At 41.5% G+C, this 18,460-nt stretch overlaps 1 protein-coding gene across 1 annotated transcript in view; it reads left to right on the top strand.

Moving 5' to 3' along the window:
- Positions 1-18,460, top strand: part of spata17 (spermatogenesis associated 17) — a 38,849-nt gene that overhangs the window by 4,180 nt on the left and 16,209 nt on the right. The window contains exons 5-9 of the mRNA XM_034207907.1: positions 2,727-2,830; positions 8,976-9,099; positions 13,514-13,756; positions 16,445-16,593; positions 16,974-17,082. Coding sequence (XP_034063798.1) covers positions 2,727-2,830; positions 8,976-9,099; positions 13,514-13,756; positions 16,445-16,593; positions 16,974-17,058 — 705 coding nt within the window. The 3' untranslated portion in view covers positions 17,059-17,082. The remainder of the gene's footprint in view (positions 1-2,726; positions 2,831-8,975; positions 9,100-13,513; positions 13,757-16,444; positions 16,594-16,973; positions 17,083-18,460) is intronic.

The raw sequence follows: 18,460 nt of genomic DNA, 5'->3' as shown, positions 1-18,460 counted from the left end.
TAGCATCACAGAGCAGCACACTGAGTTTACATGGATGATTCCTTCTGCACTTTGTTTCTTGAGACAACAGGGCATGTTTGGTTTGTTCTTTGAGGGAAATTGTTTTATTAAGCTGTTGTTGGCCTGTGGAAAAATGTAATCATAAGAAATGACTCTGCAGATAGAGCCATACGAAATGAATGCAACTGATTATTTAATGTTTAATGTTGTTTTTATAGGCAATCATTTAAGCTTTGTTAGTTCCAGGTGCAATAAGTTCATTTCAATAAGTTTTGCAATAAACATTGAACCAGTCCGGCCCTCGACTAGTACCCATTTTTAAATGTTGGCCCATTGTGTATTTGAGTTTGACACCCCTGGTATAAAGAAAGGATATATCATTATAATGTCTCAACACATCAGACATCATTTAGTTCCTATACACTTACAACATTGTCCACTTTTTATACATAACCATTAACCTTGTTCTATTCATGCACAGTGCTTAGTAAGTAGCCCTCTGATTAAAGTCACTTCTCAATATAAATATCCTGCTTGTATTTCATTTTAATCATTTTAGCAACATAAATGGATCTTTCTCAGTGCTGATACACATTCTTCCTCTATCCCCTCAGAAGGTACAACTCATAAATCATAAGGCCGTGGCTGTGATTGATGCTTTGGCACTTTTACACAAGGAAATTACTCAGAAACCTTATATTCTTACAATTCCATATAGCCGACTCTTTTGGCTAACTGTTTCGTTCTGCTAAACCATTAAAAGGGTTTTATAGGCCAACAAAAACAATCCACTAGTGTTTATTGAACAGGGTGTGTTGCCGTCCAGATGGACAGAGATGGTTGCAGTATTTTCACATTGGTGAAAAAGACTGGAAATTGAGGGCTTCACGTTTAACTCTTAATAGAAACCCAAACATATAAAGCTGACCACCCGGTTGTTCCAATAAATGTCACATAATAGGAGCGCCAGAGAACCAGGAGCAGTGCTTTTAGGTCAGGGGGGGAAAGGTTAGGGTTGATGTCACCATGTAGAGCGGAGCAGAAGCTTTTTAAGTTTGAGCTAAGAGGCATTTATTGCACATATAAAATAACCACGGTTTCCTAAAGGAAGCAATAGGAATTTTAATGGAAATGAAATGTATGTTAAGAGGCAAGCAAAGTGGGTCAATGGTTAGCAATTGGAGAAGGTACTGGGTTTCAACCCCACATGGGCCAAATGAGGCCTTTCTGTGCAGTGTGCATTTTATTGTGTTTTTCTCTGAAATGTTCTCCCACCAAAAGGACATAGATGAAGGTATTAGCAACACGTCTGCCACTGCAATTAGCAAAAGTCTTTAGCCTCAGTAGCAGAGCTGTTAGCGCTAAAGTATAACCTCAGAAGAGCCCTTCTGATACATTGACCTTTTGTTTAGAAAAATAGAAGGACACAGTTCAAAAGAGGGACATTTCTGCTCACAGATCATCTTCTACCAAATAAATATTCAACGTGTAAATAGAGATAACGAAAGGGAGAAACAATCATCTCAGAATCCCCTTGTGACACATCCTTTGAATCAATTCTGATTCTTTTTTCCCCTTCTCTCCCCTCCTGTTTTCTTTATCACGGCGTGGTAGCTAACAGAGGATAATGTATTAGGGCCGTAATAGAAACCAGTGTTTACATGCCGCACCTCGGATTTGTATTAGATTCAACAGCATCGATTTCACTAGTCAACAAAGGTCAGCAAGAACTCGGGAGGCGGCAATTACTTTATTTAAAATTATCTATTGACTGGCAGATCAATGCTAATTCTCATTTTGCTCTTTGTTGTTTTTCCCCATCCTCCACTCCACCTCTTTTCTCCTCTTCCCTCCTCTCATAGTGTGATTATTCTTTTACCTGCCATTGTTTTAATCTCCTAATTAGTCTGAAGGACATCCGCCCCCTTGCTTTAAAACGGTCCAGTGGTGTGTGTGTGTGTGTGTGTGTGTGTGTGTGTGTGTGTGTGTGTGTGTGTGTGTGTGTGTGTGTGTGTGTGTGTGTGTGTGTGTGTGTGTGTGTGTGTGTGTGTGTGTGTGTGTGTGTGTGTGTTGTGTGTGTGTGTGTGTGTGTGTGTGTGTGTGTGTGTGTGTGTGTGTGTGTGTGTGTGTGTGTGTGTGTGTGTGTGTGTGTGTGTGTGTGTGTGTGTGTGTGTGTGTGTGTGTGTGTGTGTGTGTGTGTGTGTGTGGGTGGGTGTGGGTGGGTGTGGGTGGGTGTGTGTGGGTGTGGGTGTGTGCTAGCTAATCTGCAGCCTCCACAATCAATGTGGACTGATACAGTTAAACGTATGGAGCTGTGACAGCTGTCTGTCCTCCCTTGGGTTGTCCCTCCACCACTGCAGAGTTAAAACTGCATGCTGCACTGTATTCTTATTTCATGTTGCTTTATGTTTTCATGTGTTCTCTGCAGGTTCAAGTAATATGAATAAAACCCTGTATTTATTTAGATGACAATGACAAGACTCAAAAACTCAAAACAATGTCTCTTGAAAAATTAAGAACTCAAAAAACAGTAACATCAGGGTTAGGGGTCATAACGCTTTATCTTACTGCTTGTGAGGGCATCCCTGACTTTGTTAATCATTGAAAGAATTGCTACTCAAATACTAAATATATATTTGAGGCATCAAGGTTGCCACACACCTGCATTGGTCATACATTTGTTGTTGAAAACATCTAACAAACACCTCTCCTTTATTCCCTCACAGATCCAGCGGAGATGGAGAGGATTCTTTGTGAGGAAATATATTCATAACTTCTACGCACGCAAGAGATACCTGGAAGGACTTTCCAGGAAGAACGCACTTGTCAGGTTAGAAACAAAAATAATTAGTTCTGTAAATAAGGCTCAAGAGAGCAGAACATTTGATATCATTGTAATTTGAAAGGATACTACACATTATACATTATACAGGTTAAGACCGGTGCCTCAGTGACAAGAAGGAAACAAGGTGAAAGGAAACGATTAAATACAGTACTTCACTATTTCTCCTGTCTTTTCCCTTTTCTCTCCTTTCTCTCTCTCTGTCTAGCCGTGTTTTTGTATCTTCACTTATGTGTCGTGTTAAAACATATATTTTTGCGCAGGGACCCGTAACAGGACTTTCAGCTGGTACACGTCAGACATGATGAATTGATTTGATTAGGGTAAAGGCAGTTTTTAAAAGGTGTACTTATATACGTATAACCCAAAATGTGTGTGTTAGAGAGCTCTGTATTTGCGTAGCTGTTACCTCGGGGGAAAAGCAGCAGGGACAGGAGATGAGGAAAGGAAAGTGAAGGAATGAGAGAGACAAAGAGGTAGAGGAGAGAGAAATAGAGAGAGGGAAGTCCTCTAAAGCGCTCGAGGCTAAGAGAGAGAGAAGTGAACGATGTGAAGAAATTAAAAATTAGCCTCTGATTTGAACCGCAGCTCGTGCATTAATAAAACATCCTGTGCTCCAGGGCTTACTGCTAGAGATACGCCATCTTTTATTTTTGACAAAAAAAAACATCACGTTTAGCTAATAGTCACATTTTTAATGTTGCTAATATATTTTACCAGAAAATATCTTTAGGCTTCTGCTAAAATTAAATGTAAATTTGTTAAAGTGCTCCTTGGATCACTGACTTCCCCCTCACGGCCCCAGCAGCGCTCCACCTTTCCTCCACACGGCGTGCCCCTTTTAGAGGTAGGGAGAACTAGGCTGTTAAAGTCCATTAAGAGTGATGCCACTTTAGCATTATATCACACACAGAAAGACACACACACACACACACACACACACACACACACACACACACACACACACACACACACACACACTACTGTCAATGTCAAGTCTTTAGTCGCTATATAGGGGACAAAAGATTTTGAACCGATACAATTGTGTTTATAATAATATATTTGTTCCACTTTGCCTTGCAGAAAGTAGTCCTCATTCCTATACTGCACAGCGTATTCTCTTTCAAACCTGACTATAAAGCACAATGAACATTTGAATGAGTATTAGAGAAAATATATTTGTAATGTTTAATAAGAGTAAAGGTTACACAGCTTAATATTTTTTTCATGCCAACCAGTAAACTACATTTGTTTCCCTCATACATTAAACATTTTAGGATGGAGATGATGGGTTTGCATATTGCTGCTCATAGCATTGTGTGACATTTGTATTCACAGTTATTGTTACCTTCACACCTTAAATATTGCTATAGGTAAATATACAATTATATACAACGATTAGAGTAAGAATAGATCAGAGAAATGTGGAATTGTAAAAACAAATTCAAGTGACACAAGATGTAATGTTATTTTTCTCTTGATTCAAACTGTTTTATTATCAATTGTCTCCACACACGCACACACACGCACGCACGCACACACACGCACGCACACACGCACGCACGCACGCACGCACGCACACACACACACACAGCCCCTCCTCCACTGTGGTTTGGGGTGTTGAGGTCACTTTTTCTCCAGTTAATCACATGTTTATTTAGTGCTGCCGGGGTCACGATCAATTAACGGCGTGCCGGTATTTATTTAAAATATCCTTTCTGTGTTAGCCGCTGAGCCCTCGGATCGCACGCTGCCTGATCACTCACCCCACAGAGGTCCGCTTTTTAATCCACCACAACGCTCCCTCCCTCCTATAAGTCTGTGTGTCCGTCCCACTGCATAAATTATTCAAAGTTGGACTAATGGTCCCCGTTTAGTGCAGGCTGATCGGCTGCGCATGGTAATGATATAGGAGTAATACATAGACTGCCTCTTTTCTCTGACTCGGTTCCAGTCCCTCTTTCTCTCTCATGACAGATCTCCCCCACACGAAACCATCTGTGTCATTTCATTAGGTACAGCATCCAGCTAATACTTACACTACCCTCTTCTATCCCCTGCCCTCTCCTCACCTCCTCCTTCAATCTCTGCTTTCACCTTTTCCTTCTCAATCTGTTTTGCTCTATATCCTTCTCTCCCTCTCTCTGCCTCTGGTTCTCAGTGCTTCAGTGTCCATCCTCATTCATCCTTCCTCTCCTTCTGCATAGCCTAATGAAGTCAGGACCCCGGCGCAGTCCCCACTCTGCCACAGTTTTCCTTGATACCCCAACAATTTATCACTTTGTCAGGGAGACACTTAAAGTTCCCGGGCTTTAATAAGGGCAGGGAGTGGGACGATGGGGGCAATTAGGAAAGCGGAGCAGGCCCGCTTTGCATATTTACTAAATGTGCCGGTGTCATCGCTGCCGCCACCAACACGGCCTGTTGACTGCATGAATTATTCCTCTATCTGCAATAAACAGCAGGGTGATTATTACTGCCATAATCAGATAAATAATTCTCCCTGTGATGTTGCAACATCTTTTAACTTCTCCTAAAGAGAACAAGGGGAGAATTTATGGACTTGGTGTTGCTAGGCTGAGCAGCGCTACTGTTTTTTTTAAATTCTTCTCTTCTGGTGCTATGCTGTCTCTCTTTCTCTCTTTACTCCAGCTTCTCTTGTGTCTCTCTCAAGGACATTCATGAAAGGAGAGCTGCGATGGTGAAGAGAGTGCGGGCCTGCGATCGCTCTCCGCTTCTATGCGTCAGTCTTTCTTTTGCTGCTCTTTCTTTCTGATCCAGTTTGGGTGGAGACGAGTTCACTCCTTCAGTCTGATTGGATTTGTGTGTGTGTGTGTGTGTGTGTGTGTGTGTGTGTGTGTGTGTGTGTGTGTGTGTGTGTGTGTGTGTGTGTGTGTGTGTGTGTGTGTGTGTGTGTGTGTGTGTGTGTGTGTGTGTGTGTGTGTGTGTGTGTGTGTGTGTGTGTGTGTGTGTGTGTGTGTGTGTGTGTGTGTGTGTGTGTGTGTGTGTGTGTGTGTGTGTGTGTGTGTGTGTGTGTGTGTAATCTGGGTGCCTATGCCTCTTAAGAAAATGAATTTGAAAAGTAAAAACAATGGAGAAAAGTATGTAAAATGTGTGAAGTTGTTTTGGAAGGATTGGTTAGAGATCATTTTAAGTCTGAAAATATTGTTTTCTACCACACCTTTTGAGGACATCACTGTTGCTACTTCACTTTAGTTAATCAATCAGTCACTCACTTAAATGGAAACCTTGTGTTATTAGGTTGTTGAAGGCTCAATACATTGAACCGGTCACTGTTTAAATTGACTGGCTGACTACCCTCTCCTTGCCAGCTATTGAATCATTTAATTGTAGCAATTAAAACAGCCAATCAGGTCAAGTCTCCATTAAATATTTAGACCTGGCCAATTAGCTGCTCCGGTGCTGGCCTGGATGACCGCAGGTGTGGCCTGCTGTCCCACAATGCCTCACTTTCTGATATTCAATCAGCCTTTGACGCCCCGTTGTGAACCAGGTAGTGAATAATTGAGGAAGAAGTAAGAATTTAGCTGTACTATATTAGCCATTTAAATAAGTAAACAGTCCAGGGTGAACATCTCAGTTAGAGTTTAAATGATTTGAAAGAAGTTCAAGTGTGTTTGATAAGCTTGACTTTTCAGAAGTCATTCAAATAAATCTGTAGTCAGAGTGCTGGAAGTCCATAATATGCCCTGCTAAGCTCATCAAAACCAACCAAAAATCTATATAATTTTAAATAAATGCAATGTTAAAATTATGTTATAATGTGCAAATATAATGTCAACAAAAATGAAAATATCATTGCACAATGAAACTGTATAAGTAACATAGCTAAAAGATCACATTCGTAGTAATACTCTTATCTCTTAAAAGACATAAATATATTTTTCAATATCCAACAAGCATTATGCATAGGTTAACTAAACTTCATGTTGATTTTAAAACGACACCAGGTGTCAATATGTACACTGATACAGGTGTGCTATCTATAATAACTCCTTGTGTTACTGGCCATGAAGAAACCACTTCCTAATGCACTTTCAAGTTAAGCGAGGGGGGACAAACTCTGCAGTCTTTCTGTTGCTTTGGCTTTGGCAGATCCCCACTTGGTTTGTGTTGCTCAGAAAGCTGAAGACTCATATAAGCATTAGATAAACTCCAAAGTTGAGTTGATCACGATGATTCCTACCAAGGTATCAGCGTATGTTAATGAATGACATATAACAAAAATCGATACATTCCAAGCTTCTGTCTTTCTTCAAATTCAAGCAAATACACAGACACAGACACACAAACACACTCAGGGCACGTGCTGCCTGCCGAACAGGGCTAATGAGGGTTGTATGTTGTGGCGGCTGGTTGGGTCGACACAGATCGAGGTGCCTTCAGCCGTTACAAATCTGTTTGGCTTTTGTCCACTACACAGCAATTAATAACACTGGGGCTGGGGGCAGGGAAGCAAAGGTCACCCATTCAGACACACACACGGACACACGGACACACTCACATATATATAAGGACACAGGCGTGTGGACTCACATACAAGCACAATTATGTGAACAAGTAATATGAACATTGATAGACACACACACACACACACACACACACACACACACACACACACACACACACACACACACACACACACACACATGCACACACTGATACAGTCACACTTAAATAATTTCAGCTCCGACGGGCACAGACGTATGAGAACAGGTCCTGATCCCCGAAAACATTGCTAGTCTCTTTTTAAGTCGATATTAATGCATGAACGAACGGAAAGACACACCCACACTGTAAACATACACATGCACCGATTGATTTGTGAACCAGAAGGTCCAACAATAAACCTTAACTTAATATTTCACAAAATCAGTAATATTCCTGTTAGCTAGGATGACAAATAGAGGCTGTGTAACCTCTACAGTATACACACACACACACACACACACACACACACACACACACACACACACACACACACACACACACACACACACACACACACACACACACACACACACACACACAAAAGAATATATAGAGACATACAGCCACACATCCATACACACACGGTCTTAAATTACTGAGCTTAATATTGCATAAATGCACACAGTCACATTTAGACTTGCTCTCATTCTCAACACATATGCACACACACACACACACACACACACACACACACACACACACACACACACACACACACACACACACACACACACACACACACACACACAAAGTGCTCTGCATATTTCATTTATTTTGTAATTTAATCTGCTGCGGAGGAAGAGATGAGAATGCAAAGGCAACGGGAACGGTGTTGTGATTTCTTTTTAAATGTCAGTAGCCGCGCAGAATGTGTTAACCTCACATTACAGACACACTATGAATATTCTGATTCCTCTGTGGAGGCTTGTAATTGAAAACAGAAGTTGGGCAGAGAAAGAAACCGTTGTGAAGAAGGAGAGAAAAAAGCAGGAATAAAAAAAAGCGAAAGGAGACGAAGGATTGTTGATGAGCAACGGCTAAACTCTTATTGGTATTGCTCTAGTGGAATTAGATTGGCTTTACTCTTGTGTGTCTCTGTGTGTATTTTCACATTACCATGTCCTGTGTGTTTAAGTAATTGTTTCCATTCCATTTCTAAGTTATTACCCCCTTGTAACAATAAGGCTGTGTGATTGCGGAATGAAATTGCTGTGTATGGGCTTTTAATGCATCCCATTTAGCCAGCTTCGCTAACAGATGTCACAGACGGACCTGTCCTGGCTGCGGTGATGAAATATATCCATCATCCTCCCACTTATAGCCTCTCGTGCTCTCACTTTGCTGTTTTCCTTCCAAGCTGTCTCATTCCCCGCTTTTTCTCACACAGCTCCTCTGTCTTTAGATTGATATGATCACTTACAAAGCCACAGAATAGTATCCTAGATGTGTACAGTACAATTATGAACTTAACTATTCATCTTTGTATTTATATATCGGGCATTGTATATCATATTTTTCATTTGGACTGTGAGCTTCATCAAACACCTATCATGTAAATACTTTAAATGGAAATTTGGAATTTGAATTGCAGAAATAATTGTGAATGGTGTGTGCCCTGTAGGAGGGAGCTGGGTGAACTTGAGGAACTCCAGAAGAGAGAGAGGGACTGCCTGGAGATGGTGAAAGAGCAGACTGCAAAGGTCTACAAAGCTCACCGGTTACACCACCTCCTCAGTACCAAGCAGGTTAGTCGACGGGAACTCAAACACAATCTTACAGAGCAACACATGGCCAGAGGCTGGTATCAAATGTTACATTATTCTAAAAATGGTCAATGCAGAATAAACCAACACAATCAAATAAAAATATCCAAATGACACTTTGATACTTACAATGTAAACATTTTTGAACATCAAAGAGGATGTCAAGCAGCTTCCAGGTGTCACCCAACAGCTAGAGCTTGAGTCACATGACCTTCTGGATAGAGGACAGGATATGCAAACACACAAGAAGCACAACTGAAGCACATCATTCACACAGATGGGAGAAAGAAGGAAACACATAGGGGGAGGGAGACGGACAAGAGGAAAGGCTGAAGCCACTTCACACCAACATACCCATACACAGGAATGCACAGATGAAGATGTAGGGACTCAAATAGGCAATGAGATAAGAGTTACAGATTGGGAGCAACTTCATAAACAGTCTACAGCGAAAGAAAATCACAGGTGGGCTGTATGGAGTTGTGTGTGCTTGTGTGTGTATGAGTAAGTATGTGTCCTCATGGCTCTTCTGATGTGCTGAGTGGAGTATTTTAGTGCTTCCCCTGGCACAGATGTGCATGTATGTATGTGTGTATGTGGCAACAACGCATCTCTGTGACTCCCCACTGGGATCATAATGAAGACAAAGCACACTGGTCACTGTTGATTCAGCACCACTACTCCCCTTCCTCCCTGTCGCTCTCCCTCTCTCCTTCATGCCTGTGCGACCGGCCTCGTCATCATCTGGCTTACTTCCTGCTTCCTACTTCATGTGGCGGGCATCACCTAATACACTATGATATACACAACTTCTAAACATTTCACTATGAAGTTGATGAGCAGTAAGATTCTGTCACATCATATTTGACACTTCAAAAGCTTTGGATTGGCTATACACTCAGTTGTTTATTGTTTTATATGTTAATTAATTGTATATACAACTTTACTATGACAATATGTATATTTCGAATGGGAATGTCGGAAATAAATTAGAAGTAAAGTTTGCATGTTCTTCCCGCCCTCTGTCCATCTCTTTCTCTCTATATATCTCCCGCTCTCTTTCTCTGCATACGGCTGGGGACTCTTCCCCTTCGTAGCTCTGACCTTGTCAGCAGTGAATAGATGGCTCTCCCACACAGTTCATCCTTCCTCACTTCTCGGACCCCAGCCCACACACACACACACACACACACACACACACACACACACACACACACACACACACACACACACACACACACACACACACACACACACACACACACACACACACACACACACACACACACACACACACAGCTTACCAAAAGGCCCCAAGTCCCTATGACAGAGACAGAGATGGTGTGTTCCTGGGGTCAACATCATTGCTCTTCCCGTAGCTAGGTTGGTACTTTTGGGCTTGTATGCGTGCGTTGTGTGTGTGTGTGTGTGTGTGTGTGTGTGTGTGTGTGTGTGTGTGTGTGTGTGTGTGTGTGTGTGTGTGTGTGTGTGTGTGTGTGTGTGTGTGTGTGTGTGTGTGTGTGTGTGTGTGTGTGTGTGTGTGTGGTGTGTGTGTGTGTGTGTGTGTGGGTGTGTGTGTGTGTGGGTGTGTGTGTGTGTGTGTGTGGTGTGTGTGTGTGTGTGTGTGTGTGTGTGTGTGTGTGTGTGTGTGTGTGTGTGTGTGTGTGTGTGTGTGTGTGTGTGTGTGTAGGAGTAGTGAGGATTGTATTTGTGTATGTGTTTGTGTGTCCCCTACCTTCTGTCCCTTCCAGTTTGAGATATTGTAGGTATGTACACTCATCCCCAATGCATTTTATAGACTAATACCCAACACTAAATAAATGTCACTAAACAAACAGAACATTTGGATAATGGGAATGTTGCATTCAACTCCTTAAGATGATGCTGAGGGGTCTACTGTGTACACCACCATGTGGGAACATTGTATTAAGTCACACGTACTATCTGATACACCTAGTTATAGTAAAGCTTTTTTCAGTACGGTGTCAGTGCCTAATAAACAATTGTTGTCCTGCTGTAGTTCAGTAAACATTCATCATTGGAGTTTTTGCAAGCCTTGGTGAGTGCATTCTGGTTGCCTAGGTGGCAAGGTTTGGTTTCATAGCACCCAACAACATAGTCTTTTTGACATTTTACACTCGTTTTTATGTCTATCTTGCCTTAAGCTGAAGGAATCTAGAGTTGTAATGATTCACCCACACATCTAGAGCAGATGTGACTCAGATTAAAAATTGTATTTCCATGCAAGTGTGCTTCTGCTAATATGAGTTCTGAAAATGACTCTCGCTTGAAGAGGGGGTCCACCCATTTTGACCAAACTGAAATAATGCATTAGCTCTACCGCCAGCTTTGTGCTCGCAGAAAAGACTGCACATACATAAGGGCCCAATAGTTAACACATCTGCTGTTATCCAGTTGTCTCTACAAACCCATTGTTAAATAAATTAGGGTCAGTGGTGTTGAATCAATCTCTCTACTCATTCTGCAACACTTGACATTACAATCAGACATACTCATGATGTAATAATGAAACAGTTACTAATTAACCAGTCTGTTAATATGTTATTTTAGAGTGAGTGATTTTAGAGGTTTGGGTCGATATAGTTAGAGTAATTTTATGTCCTTTCTCTCTCCTCTCTTTACGTTTTTCCCAGTCTTTTAGAGTGGCCTAAATAGCAAGCGGTGTTATTAGCATATAGAGTAGATACAGAGTCCTCCAACTCAAAGCTTTGGTCTGGTAATTAACACACAGGCAAAAGGATCACTGTGATTTGAATAATTATAAGTGAGGCCGTCTCTGGCAAATCTCTACCCCACTTCATAACATGGGAAGCAATGTTTTGTACTTTTGCATGTGTGTATTTGTCCGTGTGTTGGTTAAGTTATTAAAGTCCTCAATAATGCCATATTTGATAATGATGCAGTGGGGTTTTCCTGTGGTCATTTGTTGTTATTTATTTATTTTTCTAATAAGTGCACACGGTGAACGGCTCCAGCTAAATATTTAACCTGGCAAAGCTTTTGGTTGGCCAGGCGCCATGCTGCATCCACTTGTGGAAGTGAAGATCAACAACTGTTGTCAACAGAGATACAGAATGATGCATTTCTGAAAGTGTAGTTTAATATGGATGATATGAAGGGCAAAGCCTTGATGAAAAACTATATGTATGAAAAGTTGTTCAAATAACCTCGGAATATTGCCCGTAATAGTTGATTGACTAACAGTTGTTGGTTCCATTTTAAACTGTCCCAGGAGGTGGGCGTTCTATTATTTGATGGTCCCCCTGATGAACAAAATTACTTTTAGTTTTACAACTCCAAATGGATTTGAATATGTTATACTGTTAGGGGAGTAAAACACCCAAAAGGACATCATGGTGCCTGAAAATAATAATAGTAGTAAACCAACTGAAATGTCCTTTGTTTGAATGTTGAACGCCTCTATTGCATGTCGTCACTTCAACTGTTGTTATATTGTCCATGATATTATCAGTTGCACTACACTGCTGTTTAAAGATAAACTAAGAGCATGATGTTAGTCATATCCTCATAGTCAATCAGAAATAGATCTTGTAAGTGGCTAAATGTGCTTAGAATATATCTAGGATTAAAAGACTAATGTCACAGCAGGATTTGGAAAAACTTGCCCATGCTTTTATCTTCAGTAGACTCGACTACTGTAATGGTGTCTTCACAGGTCTCACTAAAGACTAAGCTGATTCAGAACGCCGCTGCTCGAGTCCTCACTAACACTAAGAAAGTGGATCACATCACTCCTGTTCTGAAGTCTTTACACTGGCTTCCTGTGTGTCAAAGAATAGATTTCAAAATACTGCTGCTGGTTTATAAAGCACTGAATGGTTTAGGCCCAAAATACATTTCTGATCTCCTGCTAAATGATGAACCATCCAGATCTCTCAGGTCTTCAGGGACTGGTCAGCTTTCTGTCCCGAGTCAGAACTAAACATGGAGAAGCAGCGTTTAGTTATTATGCAAATCCAAATATCTGGAACAAACTCCCAGAAACCTGCAGGTCCGCTGCAACTCTGACTACTTTTAAATCCAGGCTGAAGACTTTTCTTTTTGTCGCTGCTTTTAATTGAACTATTCATATCTTAGACTGCACTGTAACTTTTATCCATGTATTTTTTTATTTTAATGTTTATTTTATTATCTCTTTTTAATGACTGTTTTTAAATACCATTTTCTTAATGGCTTTCATTGTTGTAAAGCACTTTGAATTGCCTTGTGTTGAAAGGTGCTATTTAAATAAACTTGCCTTGCCTTGCCTTATAATCCCAATCATCATTAAATATTTCATACTGATACTCTGTCTCTCTCAATTTCTCAACTTCCTATCATATAGGGTTAACCTCCCTCTTTTCTCCTTCTTTAGTGCCCTGGGGTCTTCAACTCTCCATTTAGGCCGGCCCCCCATGAGATGGAGCTACTGCTGAGGCAGGTCAAGTACCAGACCCCCACCAGGCTGGCCCCCAGTGGCAAGTCTTGTCTCTTGGGTATGCCTGGCCCTGCAGCCCAGAGTTACCCAGGGACTCTTGGGTCCCCTTTGAACAAAACCACCGGAACCGGCTTCTCACCCAGGCCCGTGCTGCCTCCCATTGCTACCAAGAAACAGCAGGTGAGTAAGTTCAATGTGGGACCATGACAAACACGAGCAGGTGCAGACAGAGAAACAGAAGTGACAGTATAAAAGACTCTAAAGGTATACAATGAGATGTTTAAAGCAGTAGAGCATGCAAAACAGTTGAAAGAGAGTAATAAGTGTCATACTAATTATTAAAGACCCCGAACCTCTTCTTCTTGTCCCACTGGAGATGACTCTTGATGAAAGCAGAGATCCTTTAAAAGAAGAATGACATCATTAAAACATGGCAGACAGCTCTCTGGGGAGCTACTGCACAGAGCCGTTTAGTGTCTGTAATGCAGTGAGTGCTGTACTGTGTGTGACTGTGTGGCTTCATGTGTCTGTCAGATGTTTGTATTCCACGGTGTGTGTATATCAGAAGCCCATCCAATGAACAGCTCTCATTTCTAATACTGATCTATTCAATGCGACTTGTCAAACCAGTTTAATCAGAGCTCTGACAGGCACACAAGGGTTTATTGTAAATGTACCCGTTGTCATTTTGTGTGTTTAGGGACCTTTTATGATACTATATTAAAGCTGCATCAGCAGCTTTTGACCACAGCCCTTTTTTGAAAGATAAACTTACAATACTTCTGATACACAACAACATGGGCATTCCACAGAGATTGTCTTTCTTGAGAATATATCCTTCATTTAGTATAGTCCAGTTGTGTGTTTGTTACTTTTTTGTGTGTTTCATGTGACTATGATCGCATGTGATTGGTATGAGAAGCCATTTCACATGTTGTGTTATTTGCGCTCTGAAGCTTTTTATTGCAAAGCACGTCCCCTATTATCAGTTTCTAATAATGCAAAACATAAGTGAGCAGAAATGAGGTGTGGATGTGTCTTGTTTTATAAGCTACCTTCACAAACAAATACACACACACACACACACACACACACACACACACACACACACACACACATACACATACACATACACATACACATACACACACATACTCCAGCTGGCTATGATTAGAGTGAGTTCATTAGTAGTGTCAGCTAGTCTCTTGGTGCTGACATGGAGAAGGGTACTATTTTTATTTATATTTATTTATGTGTCTTTTTCTTTACCTGCCTGTGTGTGTGTGTGTGTGTGTGTGTGTGTGTGTGTGTGTGTGTGTGTGTGTGTGTGTGTGTGTGTGTGTGTGTGTGTGTGTGTGTGTGTGTGTGTGTGTGTGTGTGTGTGTGTGATTAGTGCAGGAAGTCCCCCTTTCTTTCTTTTGCTATCACTCTTACACCCCACCCCCTCCCACCCCGGTGTGATAACTATCTGGTAGTGATGGATAAGGTTGAGGTGCTGGCTGTGGAAGTGGTCAGGCCAGGCCACCGATCCCGTGGCGATAGGAGCAAGGACAGGGTCCCCGTCCCTCCCTCTATCTCTCCCCCATCATCCTCCCTCCTTTTTTTAACACCAAACAACAACTGAAGGTCACCTCAAACAAAGCAACAACACTTAAGTTAATATGCACTGCACAAAGTTTACACATCACCCTCACAAAAAATACTATACTTTCCCACAGATCACAAAGTAATGCATGTTGAGAAATGTGGAAAATAGACCAAATATTCCCTATATACCATCAAATAGAATTAACATCCGCTGACTGTTGAGTTTTAAAGATCGCATTCTCCTCTGGCTTAAACAGAATACAGGTTGGGCTTTTGGAAATGACAAGAATCCAGCCTGTTTAGATTTGTGAGATCACTTTTGATTTATTCGTTAAGATGGCAACCATGTTATTGAATATGTTTCAAGTGTATTCATGGCCTTCAGTGTGATGAGCATGATACATTCTTAAGGCGATTTTAAGTGGGAACTGAGGTTAGACGATGATTGGCACAAAAATGTGTTGCTAAAAACAACCTTTTTTGTCTTTTCCACTTTGACATGTCAGAAGACATCAGAAAGCCATCACTCCAGGGTAGGAGCTCCAATGTCAAGAAGATGCAGAGGGAATGAAATGACGGACAGCTGTTTGAAGTTTAACTGACCTTTTTCTGAGATTCGGTCCCGGAGATTTGTGTGGAGGTTGAGAAAACAGTATATACATTTAATTCAACTGAAATGTATAAAATACTGATAGATGTATCAGATATATATTGATAGATAACTATGGCATTTTATTTTTTATTAACAAATCCCCAGAAAAGACAAAAACTAGGAATTGTTTTACCCGTTGGTGTCGTTGGAGCCATAGTCTAAAATATCTTATGCCTTCATTATGAAGAAATATAATTTTGCAGTTAAAACAGTTAAAAAAATAATTACTAAAGTAGCATTTTAAAGACATATTTTTTTATTGTTTATTTTTTTCAACGAATGCCTCTGAAACTAGTCAAACTACATAGTAGATATACAGCTGAGTGTGTATGATGCCACCTTCTTTACTCCATGTCCCTCTGTGTTTTCCCCGCACTTCACTACACTTTCACTCTGGCTTGCTTGGTCTCCTTTTTCTCCCACCTGATATCATTTCCTTCACTCTCCTTTTCCTCTGTCCCTCTGCTTCCCTCTTGGCCTGTGTGTCACAGGAGGAGACATGAAGAGGATTGGCCTCTGGTTTATGCTGTAAGCCATCACTACCTGTGGGAGAGGGATCAGAGAAAGAAAGACAGTGATCATTATCTGATGTGTGTGTGTGTGTGTCTATGCGGTTGTGATTATTCCAGGGTCTGTTCAGAGAGCCAGGGGAAGTGTGGGAGCAGCGTGTGCGTTGTCCTGACCTGACGTTACGTCTGCAGACTTCTTACACACACCTGGAGGAGGCCCAGAGTCAGCTTCGACAACACAAGTTCATGACACTCCCCTCTGGCAGAATGTGAGAACTCTACACACACGCATACTACATGCTTAAACACACCCAGAATTAGACTACAAAAGCATTTTATACAATCGCACACATATAAACATGAGTTTTTTGTCAAAAAAAGGTTTTTCTTCACTACGTACATGATTTTTTAAACATACACAAGTAGACACTTAATATGAAAACCAATGGGTTAATGCCAGGAGATTATTCTAAGTCTGCACAGACTGGGTTTATTTGAAACAGCCTGTCACTTCTTTATTTCATGGCTTGCATACATTTTATGTAGGAATCGTGTCAGTAGGCTATTCTACATAAGACTAACCTAAGCTGAACTGCAACCTTTATAACAAATAATGTTTTTATTCTTTTTGTCCTTCTTGGCAATCCAGAGAAACAGGAAGTATAATCCGCCATCTGAGCCACAACAGCAAATCCTTTACTCAGCCAGCCTGCGGCAACAGCGTCAGTTTGTAGATTACACTCTGACTCCAAGAGGAGGTAGGTTGAACACTACAAACACAAACCTTCATTTAGTTATTGGGTATACCTACTAAGTGCCTGAATTAGGTTAACCCTTACACATCTGACTAGGCATCATTCTATTCAGAAAAGGTGAATGTGGTGAAGGGTTCCTTTTCTGCCGGGCCTCAAAACAACGCTCACACACAGAAACCATCAAGATGGAGAACACTTACAGCAACGCGTGTTGCACAGGACAATAAAGATTTGCACATTTGCATATTACTCATTTATTTAAGACTGCTGTCAAACATGCTGTCAAACAACGTTTTTCACCACACATATTACGACTAAATTGCTAAGAAGATAGATAAAGTATCTTTCGCACAATCAGTGCTGTTGTGTTTCAGTTCATTTAAAGAAGTTGTTTCCAAATTCAACATGAGCCTTAACTCTTCAACCAAGAGTCAAAAGTCTTTGAGATAGAAAAAGCATTTATGGTGGTTGAGAAACATCGTTCTGCTGTAGGTTTATAGTTATCCTATAATCATTTGATAGTGGTCATACAGCTGCAACAGCGGAGAAACCCGTGTTTACCATTTTGCATCAATGTCAGATCCTTGTTAAACCCAGGTCTAGCGCTGGGACATGAAGCCCAGTCAGAACACATTTGCTGACGGATGGCAGTCAGAGGTTTATCCCCGGGTTTCCTGGGTTTTGGTCTGAAAGGTATAATTCTCCTCCAAAAGAAAAAGAGGAAAAACAGAGACGCTGTGCAGCCTAACCCTTTCAACTTGAGTTGCACAAATTTGTCAAAAGTGACAGCAATTTAATAAATCGGCGCTCTCCATCACACGCATATGCACACCCACCCACACACATACACACAATTCCCAGTTATGCCCTCCAATGCCCTCTTTCAATGTATACGTAAATGAGGTGTATGCATGGGTGTGTGTGTGAGTGTGTGTGTGTGTGTTGGAGAGAGAGTGTGTGTGCGTGGGCCCTGCGGTCTGGTCCAGGCATTAGGTAATTGACTGTGTCTTTGCTCAAGGCCTTTCATGGATCACCGTCCTTTATTAGCTCACTTCCCAGCACACACACAAACACATATGCACACACACACACACAAAGTTCCCAGCAGCTCCACCCCAACCTCTTACCCCCCACCACCAGCACCCAGACCCAATTGCCCGGAAACGAGGAGTGAAACAAGAGAGAGAGAGAGAGAGAGAGAGAGAGAGAGAGAGAGAGGAGTAGGGAAAGAAGGAGAGAGCAGCGACAGGGGAATGAACTAACACGGCCCCAGGAAGTGGAGATAAATAAGTATGTGGAGTGAGTGGGCGGGTGAGTGGGGTCTCCTGCTGCTGACAGCAGGGGCCGGGGGAGTAAGAATGGTTTTGCTTGGTGCAGGTGT

The sequence above is a fragment of the Gymnodraco acuticeps genome, unplaced genomic scaffold, assembly GCF_902827175.1.
Source record: "Gymnodraco acuticeps unplaced genomic scaffold, fGymAcu1.1, whole genome shotgun sequence".
Lineage (NCBI taxonomy): Eukaryota > Metazoa > Chordata > Actinopteri > Perciformes > Bathydraconidae > Gymnodraco > Gymnodraco acuticeps.
This window is presented reverse-complemented; position numbering and strand designations above follow the sequence as displayed.